At 53.9% G+C, this 19,685-nt stretch overlaps 1 protein-coding gene across 1 annotated transcript in view; it reads right to left on the bottom strand.

Moving 5' to 3' along the window:
- Positions 1 to 19,685, bottom strand: part of LOC144611545 (BAR/IMD domain-containing adapter protein 2-like 2) — a 45,897-nt gene that overhangs the window by 12,150 nt on the left and 14,062 nt on the right. Inside the window, exons 6-13 of the mRNA XM_078430692.1 lie at positions 17,968 to 18,039; positions 15,819 to 15,935; positions 13,398 to 13,544; positions 10,937 to 11,065; positions 7,142 to 7,286; positions 5,070 to 5,274; positions 4,408 to 4,463; positions 1,920 to 2,158 (exon numbers count right to left, since the gene is read on the bottom strand). Coding sequence (XP_078286818.1) covers positions 1,920 to 2,158; positions 4,408 to 4,463; positions 5,070 to 5,274; positions 7,142 to 7,286; positions 10,937 to 11,065; positions 13,398 to 13,544; positions 15,819 to 15,935; positions 17,968 to 18,039 — 1,110 coding nt within the window. The remainder of the gene's footprint in view (positions 1 to 1,919; positions 2,159 to 4,407; positions 4,464 to 5,069; positions 5,275 to 7,141; positions 7,287 to 10,936; positions 11,066 to 13,397; positions 13,545 to 15,818; positions 15,936 to 17,967; positions 18,040 to 19,685) is intronic.

The raw sequence follows: 19,685 nt of genomic DNA, 5'->3' as shown, positions 1-19,685 counted from the left end.
ACATTATGACCCTGATGAGCCAAAACATTATGACCACCTGCCTAACATGCTGTTGGTCCTCCGTGTGCAGCCCCATACGCAGCAGGGTGAGATGCGCTGTGTATTGTGACACATTCCTCCCGTGACCACCATTAAAATTTCCTGTGACTTGTGCCACAGTCGACCTTCTGTCGGTTCGGACCAGACGGGATAGCCTTCGTTGCCCTCGCGCATCGATGAGCCTTGGGCGCCCAACACCCTGTCTGTCGCCGGTTTGTGGATTGTCCCTCCTCGGACCACTGTCGGTCGGTACTCACCACTGCTGACCGGGAGCACCCCACAAGCCTTGCCGTCTCAGAGATGCTCTGACCCAGTCGTCTGGCCAGAACAATTTGCCCCTTGTCAAAGTCGCTCGGGTCTTTACTCCTGCCCATATCTCCTGCATCCAACGCGTCAACTTCAAGAACTAACCGTTCACTAACCCACCCCTTGACAAAGGTGCCATTGTAACAAGATAATCAATGTTATTCACTTCGCCTGTCAGCGGTCATAATGTTTTGGCTGATCGTTGTATGTACCCTGTGGACGACTAGATAGTAACCATGCACCGGACTTTACTGGCTTTGTCTTGCATTAAACGTTATTCACGTTATTCCCTTTATTGTGTATCTGTACACTGCGGACGGTTCGATTGCGATCATTTATTGTCTTTCCGCTGACTGGTTGGCACGCAACGAAAAAGCTTTTCACCCGACCATCAGGACTATATTGAAAACATTTGTTACTTAGTTGGCACCCGTTGCAAACTTGTGCATGGCATTCAAAACAAAGAATTTCACTGCACAAAGTACACGCGACAATAAAGTAATCAATCAATATTGAAACGTGGAAAATAGGTGCAGGAATAGGCCACTCGGCCCTTCGATATGATCATGGCCGGTCATCCAAAATCAGCGCCCCGTTCCTGCTTTCTCCCCAAATCCCTTGATTCCGTTAGCCCTAAGACGCAGGTTTAAACCACAGGTAGACACATAGTGCTGGAGTAACTCAGCGGGACAGGCAGCATCTCTGGAGAGAAGGAATGGGTGACGTCCCTTGTCGGAACCCTTCTTGTGACTCAAGAGCACTGGAAGAGGCTACATTTCAAAACTGGGTCCTAGTCTGAGGAAGGGTCTCGACCCGAAATGTCAGCCATTCCTTCTCTCCAGAGATGCTGCCTGTCCCGCTGAGTTACTCCAGCATTTTGTGTCTTTCTTCCGAGCTGTAGTTCATCTTAAAGTGTTTCACTGGAGATGGGCAGAACATTTTTCACCCGGAGAGTTGTGAATCTGTGGGATTCTCTGCCACAGAAGGCAGTGGAGGCCAATTCACTGGCGAGATCATCTTTCAGGAGAGAGAGTTTGATGTAGCTCTTCGGGCTAATGGAATCAAGGGATACTGAGAGAAAGCAGGAACGGGGTAGGTACTGATTGTGGATGATCAGCCGAGATCATATTGATTGGCGGTGCTGGCTCGAAGGGCCGAGTGGCCTACTACTGCACCTACTTTCTATGTTTCTGCAGCTGGTGGGGTGTGGGAGGGAGTGTGGGAGGGGGTGTGGGAGGGGGTGTGGGAGGGAGTGTGGGAGGATGGTGTGGGAGGATGGTGTGGGAGGGGGGTGTGGGAGGGGGGTGTGGGAGGGGGGTGTGGGAGGGGGGGTGGGTGTGGGAGGGGGTGTGGGAGGGGGTGTGGGAGGGGGTGTGGGAGGGGGTGTGGGAGGGGGTGTGGGAGGGAGTGTGGGAGGATGGTGTGGGAGGGGGTGTGGGAGGGGGTGTGGGAGGGGGTGTGGGAGGGGGTGTGGGAGGGGGTGTGTGAGGGGGTGTGGGCTGCCCACTGTGTGTGAGGGGGTGTGGGCTGCCCACTGTGTGTGAGGGGGTGGGCCACCCACTGTCCATACTCACCCTGCTCTGTCCGCTCTCTGACACGGCCAGACTGATGGTGCTGCCCCGCCTGCTCCTGAGGTCTGGTGGGGTGGGGCTCTGACTCCTGGAGGTTCCATGGGGCAGCGGTGGCGGGTGGGGGGGCACGCCGGCCGACGGGTTCCTGTAGTCCACCGACGGCAACATGTAGTCCTTGGGGTCCAGCAGGTTCTCCGTGCTGCGCCCACTCCTCGCCATAAACGGCCTGCGTGAGGGAGAGCACAGGATGGGGCGGGGCGGGCCGAAGGTAGGGGATGCCAACTATCTCACTCCCAAATAAGGGACAAGGTGACGTCACCGCCCCGCGCCCCACATGACCTCACCCAGCCAGCGGCCACGTGCTCCCGCTCCACCAATGGCGGCCGCCTGGGCCGGGAGGCGGGTTGCTACGCAACCTCTGTCCGGGCCCACACTGTCCGGGCCCACACTGTCCGGGCCCACACTGTCCGGGCCCACACTGTCCGGGCCCACACTGTCCGGGCCCACACTGTCCGGGCCCACACTGTCCGGGCCCACACTGTCCGGGCCCACACTGTCTGGGCCCACACTGTCCGGGCCCACACTGTCCGGGCCTACAACACCACCCCCCGGGCCTAATACGGGACAAGGGCGGACCCGTACGGGACAAATCTATTCAGCCCAAAATACGGGATGTCCCGGCTAATACGGGGCAGTTGGCAACACTAGCTGAAGGGCCTGTTTCCACACTGTATCACTCAATGAGAGACATTGGTTGAGGTTTACAGCTCAGACTGCAACTTCTCTGATGGAGGTGACTGTAAAACACAGATGCATGTTAGTTTAATTTAGAGATACAGCGCGGAAACAGGCCCTTCGGCCCACCGAGTCCGTGCCGACCAGCGATCCCCGCACACCAGCACTATCCCACACACACTAGGGACAATTTACAATTTTTACCGAAGCCAATTAACCTACAAACCTGCACGTCTTTGGAGTGTGGGAGGAAACCAGAGATCCCGTGCCAATTCTGTGTCCATAACCCCTCTCACGTTGCCCCAAACTCTTCCACCCAAAGAAGTGCGGGTTTGTAGGTTAATTGACTTTGGTATAAGTGTAAATTGTCCCTAGTGTGTGCACAATAGCGTTAGTGTGCGGGGATCGCTGGCCGGCACGGACTCGGTAGGCCGAAGCCATGCTTCCATGCTGTGTTTCTAAACTAAACTGCGGCACGGTAGCGCAGCGGTAGAGTTGCTGCTTTACAGCGAATGCAGCGCCGGAGACACAGGTTCGATCCTGACTACGGGCGCTGCACTGTAAGGAGTTTGTACGTTCTCCCCGTGACCTGCGTGGGTTTTCTCCGAGATCTTCGGTTTCCTCCCACACTCCAAAGACGTACAGGTATGTAGGTTAATTGGCTGGGTAAATGTAAAAATTGTCCCTAGTGGGTGTAGGATAGTGTTAATGTGCGGGGATCACTGGGCGGCACGGACTTGGAGGGCCGAAAAGGCCTGTTTCCGGCTGTAGATATATGATATGATATGATGATAAACCAAACCAAACTAAACCATGAAATCAAAGGGGAACCTGGTACATGATCTCAGAAACAAGGATCTCACAATGATTAAGGGCGGCACGGTGGCGCAGCGGTAGAGTTGCTGCCTCACAGCGCCAGGGACACGGGTTCGATCCTGACCACGGCTGCTTGTCTGTACGGAGTTTGTACGTTCTCCCCGTGACCTGTGGTATCACCTGCTTCCTCCCACACTCCAAAGACGTACATGGTTGCAGGTTATTTGGCTTCGGTGAAAATGATAAATTGCCCCTTGGGTGTGCAGGATAGTGTTAGTGTGTGGGGATCGCTGGGCGGCACGGACTCGGTAGGCCGAAGGGCCTGTTTCTGTGCACTATCTCTGAACTAAACTAAAAAACTAAACTGAAGGGTCTCGACCCGAAACGTCACCTATTCGTTCTCCCCAGAGATGCTGCCAGTCCCGCTGAGTTGCCCCAGCATTTTGTGTCTATCTTCAAACTAAACATCCATCTGTGTTTTACAGCCACGTCCATCAGGCAAGTTGCAGACTGAGCTGTAAACGACAACCAACTCCCTCTTCTCCCCTCTCCCATCGGGCAAGAGGTACAGAAGTGTGAAAACGCACACCTCCAGATTCAGGGAGAGTTTCTTCCCGGCTGTTATCAGGCAACTGAACCATCCCACCACAACCAGAGAGCAGTGCTGAACTACTATCCACCTCATTGGTGACCCACGGACTATCTTTGATCGGACTTTGTTGGCTTCACCTTGCACTAAACGTTATTCCCTTATCATGTATCTATCTGTACACTGTGGACGGCTCGATTGTAATCGTGTGTTGTCTTTCCGCTGACCGGTTGGCACGCAACAAAAGCTTTTCACTGTACCTCGGTACACGTGACAATAAACTAAACTGAACAAGTGGGGCGTTCAAACCAACACCCGACCCGCCAAATACCCAATGACACAAATACCTGAGTGTCTGGACCTCTTCTTGTAAAGGTTGCACGAATGAATGTGGGAACCAGCCCTGCCTGTGGGAACAAAGACCATGAAGGTGTCAACATTCAACGAAGCCGAAATTAGAAGCATCTTCACCTCTGACAGGGTGGCACAGCGGTAGAGTTGCTGCCTCACAGCGCCGGAGACCCGGGTTCAATCCTGACTGCGGGTGCTGTCTGTACGGAGTTTGCACGTTCTCCCCGTGACCCAGTGCTCCGGTTTCCTCCCACAGACGTGCAGGTTTGTAGGTTGTGTAGGGGAAGAAAAAACTCCAGATGCTGGTTTAAATCGAAGGTAGACATGAAATGCTGGAGTCACTCAGCGGGTCAGGCAGCATCTCTGGAGAGAAGGAATGGGTGACGTTGCGGGTTGAGACCCTTCTTCAGAGGAAACGTCACCCATTCCTTCTCTCCAGAGATGCTGCCTGACCCGCTGAGTGACTCCAGCATTTGGTGTCTACCCCAAGTTTGTAGGTTAATTGGCTTGGTATACATGTAAATTGTCCCCAGTGTGTGTAGGATAGTGGTAGTGAGCGGGGATCGCCGGTCGGCGCGGAACCGGTGGGCCGAAGGACCTGTTTCCGCGCGCCGGCCTCTCGAAACCAAAACCCAAGTATCGATCTACGGGGGACGACGTACTTCGCTGACCCTTCCAGCTTTCCGAACAGCCAGCCGTTCTTGGTCTCCGGAACCAGGATGGTGACGATGTCTCCTTTCTCGAAGTTGAGCATGCTTTGGTTTCGCACGGCGGCGTGGGAGATGACAGCCTGGACGCGAGCGCCGGTCAGCGCGCCGACTCGGTCCCCCCTCGGCCCCGGCGACTGGCCCCCAAACGAGCCCGGTCCTGGGGGGGGAGATGGAACCAACGTTACAACCGGTAAACAGAACGCAGGCTCGCCAAATTCCTGGGTCATCGTGCGTATTTCCGAAGATCTTTCCTGGACCCAGCAAGCTGAAGCAATTACAAATAGTACACATCAATGCCTTTACCAAAGATACTAGAGGAGCAAGATGGACCACTCCATTGAAATCGCCTATACTGAGTAGTACGCAAAGGAGCGTAACGGCCGCCATTTTAGTAAGCAAAACCCGCCAAGACCAAGTTCACTCTGCCTCTCGCAGTGTAATCAGTGTTTTGGGAGAACAGTATGTGTGATGATACCATAAAAATGCAGAATATATCTCATCTATCCACTCACAGATTTTTATTATTTTTCTTTTTAAATGTTTCTGCAAGTTTCCGCTTACTAAAATGGCGGCTTGTCGTGCTACGGTTTTTAGGGTCGAGTGGTTTATCTTGCTCCTCTAGTATCTTTGGTCTGAAGAAGGGTCTCGTTAATAATATGATAATAAGAAGTGTTTTGGGGGAACTGTATGTGTGATGATACCAATAAAATGCAGGTATTTATTCACAAAATGCTGGAGTAACTCAGCAGGTCAGGCAGCTTCTCAGGAGAGAAGCATAGAAACATAGAAAATAGGTGCAGGAGTAGGCCATTCGGCCCTTCGAGCCTGTACGCACCGCCATTCAATATGATCATGGCTGATCATCCAGCTCAGTATCCCGTACCTGCCTTCTCTCCATACCCCCTGACCCCTTTAGCCACAAGGGCCACATCTAACTCCCTCTTAAATATAGCCAATGAACTGGCCTCAACTACCCTCTGTGGCAGAGAATTCCACAGGAATGGGTGACGTTTCGGGTCGGGACCCTTCTTCAGACAGACTTCATTTCCAATAAAATGCAGAATATATCCCATCTATCAACTCACAGATTTTGGTTATTTTTCTTCTTAAACGACCCAACGGGTTCACTTGGTCTCGTATGACAATGAAACACTCTTGACTCTTGGGGGCGTGAGCTGCAGGGAGAGGTTGAGCAGGCTGGGAACCTGGGGCAGGCTGGCTGGCTCGGAACAAACCAGAGCCGGCAGAGATGACCAGGAAAACACAAGATCCTTGCCAGGACTCGAGGGCCTGAGCTTTTGGGAGGGGTCGAGCAGGCTGGGACTCCATTCCCTGGAGCGCAGGAGGATGAGGGATAATCTTATTGAGGTGTATAAAATCATGAGAGGAATAGATCGGGTATTCGGGCTATAAAATATTGGAGTCCCAGCCAATATTTTGTACGGCAGAACTTTGGAGTGGGATTTCACGTCTTGCGATCTGTGCATTCCTGCCTAATCTGAAAACAAGACGTTTTTGTCTGGGGTAATTTATGCAACGGTGGTTGTGTAATTAAGAAACCTGTCTCTGCATTTGATGAAAGAAGCAATCAATATCTGTGTGGGGCTGATACAGGGAGAGGTTGAGCAGTCTCTATTCCTTGGAGCGCAGGAGGATGAGGGGTGATCTGGTCGTAGGTGTGTAAAATCATGGGAGGAATAGATCGGGTAGATGCACAGAGTCTCTTGCCCAGAGTAGGGGAATCGAGGACCGGAGGACACAGGTTCACAACTCTCTGGGTGAAAACGTTTTTTCTCGTCTCAGTTTTAAATGGCCTCCCCTTTATTCTTAGACTGTGTGTGGCCCCTGGTTCTGGACTCCCCCCGACATTGGGAACATTTTTCCTGCGTCTAGCTTGTCCAGTCCTTTTATAATTTTATATGTCTCTATAAGATCCCCTCTCATCCTTCTAAATTCCGGTGAATACAAGCCCAGTCTTTCCTCGCGTGACCGTCCCGCCATCCCGGAGGGTTAAAGTGTCTCACTCATTGAGGGGCTCCTGTCTCCTGGTCTGCTCGGCTCGGAGTTTGTGAATGGTAACAGGCCACCTCCATTCATCTCATGCCGGGAAGGCTGAGGGCTTGGGAGAAAACTGCGCCTGGAAACGGTGTCGATGTTGGCGGCCTCGGTCTGTGGGGGGGGGGGGGGGAGAGGGGGGGGGAGAGGAGGGGGGAGAGAGGAGGGGGGGAGAGAGGAGGGGGGAGAGAGGAGGGGGGAGAGAGGGGAGGGGAGAGAGGAGGGGGAGAGAGGAGGGGGAGAGAGGAGGGGGAGAGAGGAGGGGGAGAGAGGAGGGGGAGAGAGGAGGGGAGAGAGGAGGGGGAGAGAGGAGGGGGAGAGAGGAGGGGAAGAGAGGAGGGGGGAGAGAGGAGGGGGGAGAGAGGAGGAGGGGAGAGAGGAGGGGGAGAGAGGAGGGGGAGAGAGGAGGGGGAGAGGGGGGAGAGGAGGGGGAGAGGGGGGAGAGAGGAGGGGGGAGAGAGGAGGGGGGAGAGAGGAGGGGGGAGAGAGGAGGGGGGAGAGAGGAGGGGGAGAGAGGAGGGGGAGAGAGGAGGGGGGAGAGGAGGGGAGAGGAGGGGAGAGAGGAGGGGAGAGAGGGGGAGAGAGGGGGAGAGAGGAGGGGAGAGAGGGGGGAGAGAGGAGGGGGGAGAGGAGGGGGGAGAGGGGGAGAGAGGGGGAGAGAGGAGGGGGAGAGAGGAGGGGGGAGAGAGGAGGGGGAGAGAGGAGGGGGAGAGGAGGGGGGAGAGGAGGGGAGAGGAGGGGAGAGAGGGGGGAGAGGGGGGAGAGAGGGGGTGAGAGAGGGGGGGAGAGATAGGAGGGGGGAGAGAGGAGGGGGAGAGAGGAGGGGAGAGAGGGGGGGAGAGAGGAGGGGAGAGAGGAGGGAGGAGAGGAGGGGGGAGAGGAGGGGAGAGAGGAGGGGAGAGAGGAGGGGAGAGCGGGGGGAGAGGAAGGGGGAGAGGAGGGGGAGAGGAGGGGGGAGAGGAGGGGGGAGAGGAGGGGGAGAGAGGAGGGGGAGAGAGGAGGGGGAGAGAGGAGGGGGAGAGAGGAGGGGGAGAGGAGGGGAGAGAGGAGGGGAGAGAGGGGGAGAGAGGAGGGGAGAGAGGGGGGAGAGAGGAGGGGGGAGAGGAGGGGGAGAGAGGGGGAGAGAGGAGGGGGAGAGAGGAGGGGGGAGAGAGGAGGGGGAGAGAGGAGGGGGAGAGGGGGGAGAGAGGGGGGGGAGAGAGGAGGGGGAGAGAGGAGGGAGGAGAGAGGAGGGGGAGAGAGGAGGGGGAGAGAGGAGGGGGGAGAGAGGAGGAGGGGAGAGAGGAGGGGGAGAGAGGAGGGGGGAGAGGAGGGGGGAGAGGAGGGGGAGAGAGGAGGGGGAGAGAGGAGGGGAGAGAGGGGGGAGAGAGGAGGGGAGAGAGGGGGGAGAGAGGAGGGGGGAGAGGAGGGGGGAGAGAGGGGGAGAGAGGGGGAGAGAGGAGGGGGAGAGAGGAGGGGGAGAGAGGAGGGGGGGAGAGAGGAGGGGGAGAGAGGAGGGGGAGAGGGGGGAGAGAGGAGGGGGGGAGAGAGGAGGGGAGAGAGGAGGGGGAGAGGAGGGGGAGAGGAGGGGGAGAGGAGGGGGGAGAGAGGAGGGGGGAGAGGAGGGGGAGAGAGGGGGGAGAGAGGAGGGGGGGAGAGGAGGGGGGAGAGAGGAGGGGGAGAGAGGAGGGGGGGAGAGGAGGGGGGGAGAGGAGGAGGAGAGGAGGGGGGAGAGAGGAGGGGGAGAGAGGAGGGGGGGAGAGTGGAAGGGGGAGAGTGGAGGGGGGGAGAGTGGAGGGGGGAGTGAGGAGGAGGGGAGAGAGGAGGGGGGAGAGGAAGGGGGAGAGGAAGGGGGAGAGGAGGGGGGAGAGGAGGGAGGGGGGAGAGGAGGGGGGAGAGAGGAGGGGGGAGAGGAGGAGGAGAGGAGGGGGGAGCGATGGGGAGAGAGACGGGGAGAGAGGAGGGGGAGAGGGAAGAGAAAATCTGTCAATTTGCAGGATTCTTGGCTCGCAATCCACTTGTTTTCAGCAGTGAATTGTTACGTGACAATCGATCGAAGCACCATCATGATCAATCGAAGCGATCAATCAATAATTCAATCAATCAAATCAATTGCAATCAAATCAAATCCAATCAATCCAATCCAATCATTCAATCAATTCCAATCTATTAATCATATCAATCATATCAAACGGTCAGGCAATCAATCAATCAGTTTGGGTCGAGACCCTGAAAAAGGGTCTCGACCTGAAACGTCACCCATTCCTTCTCTCCAGAGATGCTGCCTGACCTGCTGGGTTACTCCAGCATTTTGTGTCTACAATCAATCAGTTAGTCGGTCAGTCGGTCAATCAATCAATCACAGGCAATCAAATCAAATTAATCAAGTCAGTCAGTCAATGAGTTGTCCAGGTTCAGGGGCAGCTTCTTCCCAGCAACCATCAGGCCATTGAACACTACACGGCACGGTGGCGCAGCGGTAGAGTTGCTGCTTTACAGCGAATGCAGCGCCGGAGACTCAGGTTCGATCCTGACTACGGGTGCTGCACTGTAAGGAGTTTGTACGTTCTCCCCGTGACCTGCGTGGGTTTTCTCCGAGATCTTCGGTTTCCTCCCACACTCCAAATACGTACAGGTATGTAGGTTAATTGGCTGGGTAAATGTAAAAATTGTCCCTAGTGGGTGTAGGATAGTGTTAATGTACGGGGATCGCTGGGCGGCACGGACTTGGTGGGCCGAAAAGGCCTGTTTCCGGCTGTGTATATATGATGATATGATATACAAACGCCAACTAACTGCGTGGGTTTTCTCCGGGTGCTCTGGTTTCCTCCCACACCCCAAAGATGTGCAGGTTTGCAGGTTAATTGGTTCTGGTAAAGTTGTGAATGTCCCTAGTGTGTGTAGGATAGTGCTAACGTGTACAGATCGCTGATCAGCGCGGACTTGATGGGCCAAAGGGCCTGTTTCCACGCTGTATTTCTAAAGTCTAAAGTCCAAAATAGACACAAAATGCTGGAGTAACTCAGCGGGTCAGGCAGCATCTCTGGGGAAGGAGGAATGGGTGACGTTTCAGGTCGAGACCCTTCTTCAGACTGAGAGTCAGGGGAGAGAGAAACTAGAGGTATGAAAAGGTTCAGGACAAATCAGAGCCCGCACCGATGAGCAAGAAAACACAAGATCATGGCCAGGACTCGAGGGTCTGAGGTTTTGGGAGAGGTCGAGCAGGCTGAGACTCTATTCCCTGGAGCACATGAGGATGAGGGGGGGTCTTATAGAGGTGTACAAAAACCATAACAGGAATAGATCGGGTAGACGCACAGAGGCTCTTGCCCAGTGTAGGGGAATCGAAAACCAGAGGACACAGGTTTCAGGTGAAGGGGAAAAGATGTAATAGGAGCCTTCTTTACACAAAAGGTGGTGGGTGTATGGAACGGGAGGCAGTTGAGGCAGGGACTATCGGAACTTTTAAGAAACAGTTAGACAGGTACATGGATAGGACAGGTTTGGAGGGATATGGGCCAAACGCAGGCAGGTGGGAGTGGCGTCGATGGGGCATGTTGGGCGGTGTGGGCAAGTTGGGCCTGTCTCCACGCTGTATCACTCTATGACTCTATCATTGGTGTGGGAGTGACACTGGCCTGGCAGATCATGGGGTGACACTGGCCTGGCAGATCATGGGGTGACACTGGCCTGGCAGATCATGGGGTGACACTGGCCTGGCAGATCATGGGGTGACACTGGCCTGGGGGAGCAGGGATCGATAGCCTTTCCAATTCTGCCGTTACCAAGTCGGTTGGTGCGCCCATGCTGGGCGGGCGCGGGCGCGGGCTGGACCTGCCCGAGGCAGTGCCATCGGCCGCAATGCTAGTGTGTTCTTTCCACCCCGGCACCTTGTTGTGAAGGGCCTCTCGAGCCTGCAGCAGACCAGAAGAATTATTATTATTTTTTTTTTTTTTTAATTCAAAATATACTTTATTCGAGAAATAATTATCTACAAAACATATTCGTTACAAAACTCGATAGACAATAGACAATAGATGCAGGAGGAGGCCATTTGGCCCTTCGAGCCTGTACGCAGCGCCATTCAATGTGATCATGGCTGATCATTCTCAATCAGTACCCCGTTCCTGCCTTCTCCCCATATCCCCTGACTCCGCTATCCTTAAGAGCTCTATCCAGCTCTCTCTTGAATGCATTCAGAGAATTGGCCCCCACTGCCTTCTGAGGCAGAGAATTCCACAGATTCACAACTCTCTGACTGAAAAAGTTTTTCCTCATCTCAGTTCTAAATGGCCTACCCCTTATTCTTAAACTGTGGCCCCTGGTTCTGGACTCCCCCAACATTGGGAACATGTTTCCTGCCTCTAACATGTCCAACCCCTTAATAATCTTATACGTTTCGATAAGATCTCCTCTCATCCTTCTAAATTCCAACTCCACCCGACATTTTCGGAGACTTTATATACACACAGGGCATTCAGAAAATATTTAGACCCGTTCCCTTTTTCCACATTTTGCTTCGTTACAGCCTTATTTTAAAATGGATTAAATTCTTCTTTTTTTTTTAAATCATCAATCTACACACAACACCCCACACTAAAAAGCGAAAACAGGCGTTTAGAAATGTTTGCAAAGTAATTTAAAAGAAATAACTGAAATATCACATTGACGTAGAAGGACAAAATACTGGAGTAACTCAGCGGGTCAGGCAGCATCTCAGGAGAGAGGGAATGGGTCAGTCTGAAGAAGGGTCTCGACCCATTCCTTCTCTCCCGAGATGCTGCCTGACCCGCTGAGTTACTCCAGCATTTTGTGAATAAATACCTTCGATTTGAACCAGCATCTGCAGTTATTTTTCCTATCACATTTACATAAGTATTCAGACCAAATCACCAAAAACGTGATTCGCAAAAATTTCTGAACACCTTTTTTCGCTTTTTTATATTATGGGGTGTCGTGTGTAGATTGATGGTTAAAAAAAAAAGAATTTAATCCATTTTAAGACAAGGCTGCAACGTAACAAAATGTGGAAAAAGTGAAGGGGCCTGAATACTTTCTGAATGCACTGTGCATTCAATACACCAATTACACATAATTACCCCCCACCCTTGCCACTCATGTGGCCCACTGGCGTGGAATCCCTTCCCTTATTTGGAGGGGCGTCTCTCTCCACCACACCCTGCCCCCCATGTCCAGCAGCGGAAGGACCCTAGACTGTGGCCCTCCCCCACAGAGCCTTGGTGTTGGCTTCAGTGCGTCCCTCAGCACGTACTTCTGCAGTCTGCAGCGGGCCAGAAGAAGAAAGGGTTAACGGCAGAATGGGCGGGAAAGGTTTAGAGGGGTATGGACCACATGGGGCGAGCTTAGATGGGGCATCTTGGTCGGCAGGGACGATTTGAGCCAAAAGGGCATTTCCACACTGGATGACTCTACGACTCTAATTTAGTTCAGTTTAGAGATGCAGCTCGGAAACAGGCCCTTCGGCCCACCGAGTCCGCGCCGACCAGCGATCCCCGTACACTAGCACTATCCTGCACGCACTAGGGACGATTTACAATTTTACCAAGCCAATTCACCTACAAACCCGCATGTCTTTTGAGTTTGGGAGGAAACCGGAGCTCCAGGAGAAAACCCACGCAGGTCACGGGGAGAACTCCGTACAGACAGTACCTGTAGTCAGGATCGAACCTGGCTCCGTGAGGCAGCCTGACCGCGTGGGTTTCCTCCGGGTGCTCCGGTTTCCTCCCACGCTCCAGAGATGTGCAGGTACATAGGTTAATTGGCTTTGGTATATTGTAAAATGTGCCTAGTGTTAGGATAGGGCTAGTGTCCAAGGGGATCGCTGGTCGGCGCAGACTCGGTGGGCCGAAGGGCCTGTTTCCGCGCTGTATCTCTAAACTAAACTAAACTGTCGTGTTCTTGTTCTATGCCGGCATGAAACTTTGCGAGTCTTCAAGTTACAACAGAAGTCTTTATTACATTAACTCAATGCTGGCAGCAAGACAACTAAAATGGCTGCAACCCCACAATCTGACTCGCACACTGTGTACAGACAGAGATAACCATGTACAAAACATCTCCCTTCGTCCTGTGCAGCGCCACCTGCTGCATGGGAGGAGCCACCCCACCCCCACCCCACCCCACTCAGTCCATCAAACATCATATATACAAAAGGTTTCCACGTGGCAATAACACTAAACTGAAACTGGAACTAAGAATGTGTCTCTCGGAGGTACTGATGCCAACCTTGCTGTAGAAACGGAGGAAATAGTAGGACAAGTGGAAGTGGTTCTCAACAAGAAATCGATACCGACGCCTCTCCTCGGCCACAGCCAGTGTGTAGCTGTTCTTCAGGAATGATTCCATGCCCGATTCCAGGGTACAGAGCTGATCCTGAAACAGCAAATACACCGCTGGTGAAGGAGGGAGGGAGAGGGGGAATGGTGGAGCTAGGGGAGAGGAGAGAGGCAGGGGTGGGGTGGGGGGGTGGAGAGGAGGAGAGGGAGGGGAGAGGAGCGGGAGGGGGAGGGGAGGGGGAGGTGTGGGGACGGGTGGGGAGGGGTGGAGAGGAGAGGGAGGGGAGAGGAGAGGGGGGATGGGGAGCGGGGGAATGGGGATGGGGATGGAGGGATGGGGGGGATGGGGAGGAGAAGTGGGGAGGGGAGGAGTGGAGGAGGGGGAGGGGAGAGGAGAGGGAGGGATGGGGAGGAGGGGTGTGGAGAGGGGCGGGGAGGGAGCGGGTGGGGAGGAGAGGGGAGGGGTGGAGAGGAGAGGAGCGGGAGGGGAGAGGAGAGGGGGGCTGGGGAGGGGGAGGGGGGATGGGGAGAGGAGGGGGAGGGGGGATGAGGAGAGGAGGGGGAGAGGGGATGGGGAGGGGGGGATGGGGAGAGGGATGGGAGGGGGGGATGGGGAGAGGGATGGGAGGGGGAATGGGAGAGCGGATGGGGAGGGGAGGGGAGGGGTGGAGAGGAGAGGAGCGGGAGGGGAGAGGAGAGGGGGGAGGGGGAGGGTGGGGAGGAGAGGGGAGGGGTGGAAGGGGAGAGGAGGGGGAGGGGAGAGGTGAAAGGAGGGGGAGGGGAGAGGTGAAGGAGGGTGGATGGGGGGATGGGGAGGAGAAGTGGGGAGGGGGGGGTGGAGAGGAGAGGAGGGGGAGGGGAGAAGTGAAGGGGGGGATGGGGAGAGGGGGGATGGGGAGGGGGGGATGGGGAGAGGGGGGATGGGGTGGGGAGGGGAAAGAAAGGGATGTTCTTTGCCCATCGACCCCCATTTTACCAGTGTCCACCGATTACCTACCACACTTTGTCCTGCCTCTCCTCGCTCCCCCCACCACCACAATGTCCGAAGGAGGGTCCTGACCCGAAACGCCACCCGTCCACGTTCTCCACAGATGCTGCCTGGCCTGCTGAGTTACTCCAGCACTTTGTATCCTTTTGTGTTAACCAGCATCTGCGGTTCCTTGTTTCTACCTCTCTAGCCATCGTCACTCATTGCAGCCATCAAACACTCCCTGCTCAGCTGTATCCACCTATCACTTACCAGGCTGTACACTGTGGACGGCTCGATTGTAATCGTGTGTTGTCTTTCCGCTGACTGGTGGGCACGCAACAAAAGCTTTTCACTGTACCTCGGTACACGTGACAATAAACTAGACTGAACTGGAAACTAAACTGTGCCCTAAATAGTTTTCTAATTGTTATGTGTAGAAAGGAATTGTAGATGCTGTTCTGCACCGAAGATAACACACAATGTGCTGGAGTAACTCAGCGGGCCAGGCAGCGTCTCTGGAGAGAAGGAATGGGTGACGTTTCGGGACAGGACACTTCATCAGAGGGCATGGAACTGGAGGCAAGAAAAGGCAATGAAAAGCTTTTGTTGCGTGCGAACCAGTCAGTCCACAGTGTACAGATAGATACATGATAAGGGAATAACGTTTAGTGCAAGGTGAAGCCAACAAAGTCTGATCAAAGATAGTCCGTGGGTCACCAATGAGGTAGATAGTAGTTCAGCACTGCTCTCTGGTTGTGGTGGGATGGTTCAGTTGCCTGATAACAGCCGGGAAGAAACTCTCCCTGAATCTGGAGGTGTGCGTTTCCACACTTCTGTACCTCTTGCCCAAAGGGAATGTCTGAAGAAGGGTCTCGACCCGAAACGTCACCCATTCCTTCTCTCCAGAGATGCTGCCTGACCCGCTGAGTTACTCCAGCATTTTGGTCTACCTTTAATGCCTCAAAGGGAATGTCTGAAGAAGGGTCTCGACCCGAAACGTCACCCATTCCTTCTCTCCAGAGATGCTGCCTGACCCGCTGAGTTACTCCAGCATTTTGTGTCTACACCTTAATGCCTCAATGGTACCGATATTAGTTCCACAGATACTTCCCTTCCCCCTGCTTGAAGCCAGCTGGGAAGAAACCGTCCCAATTTGCCTCAATAAATCGACAGAGACACACAAGGACAGACACACACAGTCCTCCACTTTGAACTGGGCCTCGTTCTGACAGTGGAGGAGGCCCAGGACCGAGAAAGATTCCCTCTCCCCTGACTCGCGACCCGAAACGTCACCCATTCCTTCGCTCCGCAGATGCTGCCTGACCCGCTGAGTTCCTCCAGCACTTTGTGTTTTTTCCACTCGGGATTGCAGCGCCTGCAGGTCGTCCTGCCTCCCCTCACCTGCAGGCCCCTGGTGTGTGTGTTTCTCATTCTCTGCAGCCTCTGTAGTTCTGTGTTTGTGTCGTTTAACATCTGGGTTCTCTCCTCGTGCTCCTTTTCAAAGCGGTTTTTGCTTTTCTGCAAAGGAAGAGAAACATGTTGTGGGGTGGGGGCGTGTGGGGGGGGGGGGGGGGGAGTCCAGAACCAGGGGGGGTGGTCTCAGCTTAAGAATAAGCGGTCGGCCATTTAGGACTGAGATGAGGAAATCTCAGTTTTCACCCAGGGAGTTGTGAATCTGTGGAATTTTCTGCCACAGAAGGCAGCGGAGGCCAATTCACTGGATGTTTTCAAGAGAGAGTTAGATTTATTTATTCACAAAATGCTGGAGTAACTCAGCAGGTCAGGCAGCATCTCGGGAGAGAAGGAATGGGTGACGTTTCGGGTCGAGACCCTTCTTCAGGTCGATTTGTACCAGCATCTGCAGTTATTTTCTTATACTGAGAGTTCGATTTAGCTCTATTAGGGCTAACGGAATCAAGGGGTATGGGGAGAAAGCAGGAACCGGGGTACTGATTGAGAATGATCAGCCATGATCATATTGAATGGCGGTGCTGGCTCGAAGGGCCGAATGGCCTACTCCTGCACCTATTTTTCTATGTTTCTACATTTGTGTTTGTCGCTCACAGGACTAGACCCTTACGCTGATTACGGGTGCTGTCTGTGTGGAGTTTGTACGTTCTCCCTGTGACCGCGTGGGTTTTCTCCGGGTGCCCTGGTTTCCCCCCGCACTCCAAAGACGTGCAGGTTTGTAATGGTGGACAGGCAGCATCTCTGGAGAGATGGAAATGGGTGACGTTTTGGGTCATTCCTTCTCTCCAGAGATGCTGCCAGACCCGCTGAGTTACCCCAGCAATGTGTGTCCATCTTTGGTGTAAACCAGCATCTGCAGTTCCTTCCGACACAGGTTTGTAGGTTAATTGGCTTCTGCAAATTGTCCCCAGTGTGTGTAGGATAGAGCTAGTGTACGGGGTGATCACTGGTCGACGCGGACTCAGTGGGCTGAAGGGCCTGTTTCCATGCTAAACCACATTAATCCCATTTTGTTCTCACTACATTCCCATCAACTACCTCAGTCTCTAACCCTTACCTGCACGACTTACAGTGGCCTGTTATTTACCAACCGAGTCTCGACCCAAAATGTCACCCATTCCTTCTCTCTTGAGATGCTGCCTGACCCGCTGAGTTACTCCAGCATGGTGTATTTACCAACCAACCTGTCTTTGGGCACAAGGTAGACACAGAGTGCTGGAGTATCTCAGCGGGTCAGGCAGCATCTCTGGAGAACGTGGACAGGTGACGTTTCTCTTTTTCATATTGAATCAGTCTGAAGAAGGGTCTCGACCTGAAATGTTGTCCATCCATGTTCTCGTGAGATGCTGCCTGACCCGCTGAGTTACTCCAGCACTTTGTGTCTACCTTGTGCCAAAAGACATGTGTTGAAAGACTGGAGTGACTGGGCTTGTATACACTGGAATTTAGAAGGATGAGGGGGGATCTTATCGAAACGTATAAGATTATTAAGGGGTTGGACACGTTAGAGGCAGGAAACATGTTCCCAATGTTGGGGGAGTCCAGAACAAGGGGCCACAGTTTAAGAATAAGGGGTAGGCCATTTAGAACGGAGATGAGGAAAAACCTTTTCAGTCAGAGAGTTGTGAATCTGTGGAATTCTCTGCCTCAGAAGGCAGTGGAGGCCGATTCTCTGAATGCATTCAAGAGAGAGCTGGATAGAGCTCTTAAGGATAGCGGAGTCAGGGGGTATGGGGAGAAGGCAGGAACGGGGTACTGATTGAGAATGATCAGCCATGATCACATTGAATGGCGGTGCTGGCTCGAAGGGCCGAATGGCCTCCTCCTGCACCTATTGTCTATTGTCACTCTGTGAAACGTCACTCTGTGTCCTTTTGTGCATTTATCAGTTTCTGTTTAGTTTAGTTTAGAGATGCAGCGCGAAAACAGGCCCTTCGGCCCACCGAGTCCGTGCCGACCAGTGATCACCAGCGATTTTGCAGCCACAGGGAGAACATGCAAACTCCACACAGACAGCAGCCGAAATGTGTTCTCGTTGTCTCCCGAGACTGAAGCAGACGGACGATGAACGCTGACTCACAGTTATATAATCCACGTCCAGTTGCGAATTGCGCTCCATTTCCCGTAGCAGCTCGTCGTTAAACCTTCGAAACTGTGAAATTAAACAGCGGTTTAGTTCAGAGACACAGCGCGGAAACAGGCCCTTCGGCCCACCGGGTCCGTGCCGCCCAGCGATCCCCGCACACTAGCACTGTCCTACACACACCAGGGACATTTTTTTCATTCTACATTGATACCAAGCCAATTAACCCACAAACCTGGACTTCATTTGGAGTGTGGGAGGAAACCGGAGCACCCGGAGAAAACCCACGCGGGTCACGGGGAGAACGTACAAACTCTGTACAGACAGCACCCGTGGTCAGGATCGAACCCGGGTCTCTGGCGCCGTGAGGCAGCAACTTTACCGCTGCGCCACCGTGCCACCCTAGTAACTGGAAAATCTTCCTGGGTCATGGACCTTCACTGTCCAAGGGGTGGCACGGTGGCGCAGCGGTAGAGTTGCTGCCTCACAGCGCCAGAGACCCGGGTTCAATCCTGACTACGGGTGCTGTCTGCACGGAGTTTGCACGTTCTCCCCGTGACCTGCGTGGGTTTTCTCCGGGCGCTCCGGTTTCCTCCCACACTCCAAAGCCGTGCAGGTTTGTAGGATAATTGGTCCTCTGTAAATTGCCCCTGGCGTGTGGGAAGCAAAACTGGAACTGGATTGTGCTCAAGACAAAACATTCTTCACTGCATCGCGCTCGGTACAGTATGTGTGTTAAAAAAAAGTGAACATTGAGCTGTTGAAGTATTGAAACCCATGTAGTCACTGGGAGAACATGCAAACCTCACGGAGACAGCAGCGGAGGTTAGGATTGAACCCAAGTCTCCGGAGCTGTGAGGGAACAACTTTAGGAGGCGCCACTGCGTGACAGAGTTAAGACTAGATTCATCCCAGCAAACGTGTAAGGAGTGTTTCATGTACAGATTACCCATGCTATACAGACACAAAAAACAGACAAGGTGACATCATCACCCCGCGCCCCACGTGACCTCGCCCAGCCAGCGGTCACGTGCTCCCGCTCCGCCAATGGCGACCACCCGGGCCGGGAAGTGAGTTGCTAAGCAACCTCCGTTAGGCGGCGCTCGGGCCTACACTGCCCGGGCCTACAACGCCCCCCCAGGCCTAAAATGGGACAAGGGCGGTCCCATACGGGACAAACCAATTTAGCCCAAAATATGGGATGTCAAGGCTAATACGGGACAGTTGGCAACCCTAGTTCCTTCCTACCCTCTTCACCACGTTAGAGTCAAGAAAGGCACGGTGTAAAGGCACGCTAGGCTTTTCTATTTCCGATACACGGGGAATGTTGTTCAGGGATGTAGATCCCTTTACATTGGCGAAATCCCACACAATTTCTTTAACTTCCAAGACAACAATATCCAAGAAAAGACACAGAGTGCTGGAGTAACTCAGCGGGTCAGGCAGCATCCCTGGAGAAAATGGATAGGTGACGTTTCACAGAGTGCTGGAGTAACTCAGCGGGTCAGGCAGCATCTCTGGAGAACGTGGATGGGTGACGTTTCACAGAGTGCTGGAGTATCACAGCGGGTCAGGCAGCATCTGTGGAGAATATGGATAGGTGACGTTTCACAGAGTGCTGGAGTAACACAATGGGTCAGGCAGCATCTGCGGAGAACATAGATTTGGGTCGAGACTGTTCTTCTGACTCAGACTGACGAAGGGTCCCGACCCGA

This window comes from Rhinoraja longicauda, chromosome 40, assembly GCF_053455715.1.
Source record: "Rhinoraja longicauda isolate Sanriku21f chromosome 40, sRhiLon1.1, whole genome shotgun sequence".
NCBI lineage: Eukaryota > Metazoa > Chordata > Chondrichthyes > Rajiformes > Arhynchobatidae > Rhinoraja > Rhinoraja longicauda.
This window is presented reverse-complemented; position numbering and strand designations above follow the sequence as displayed.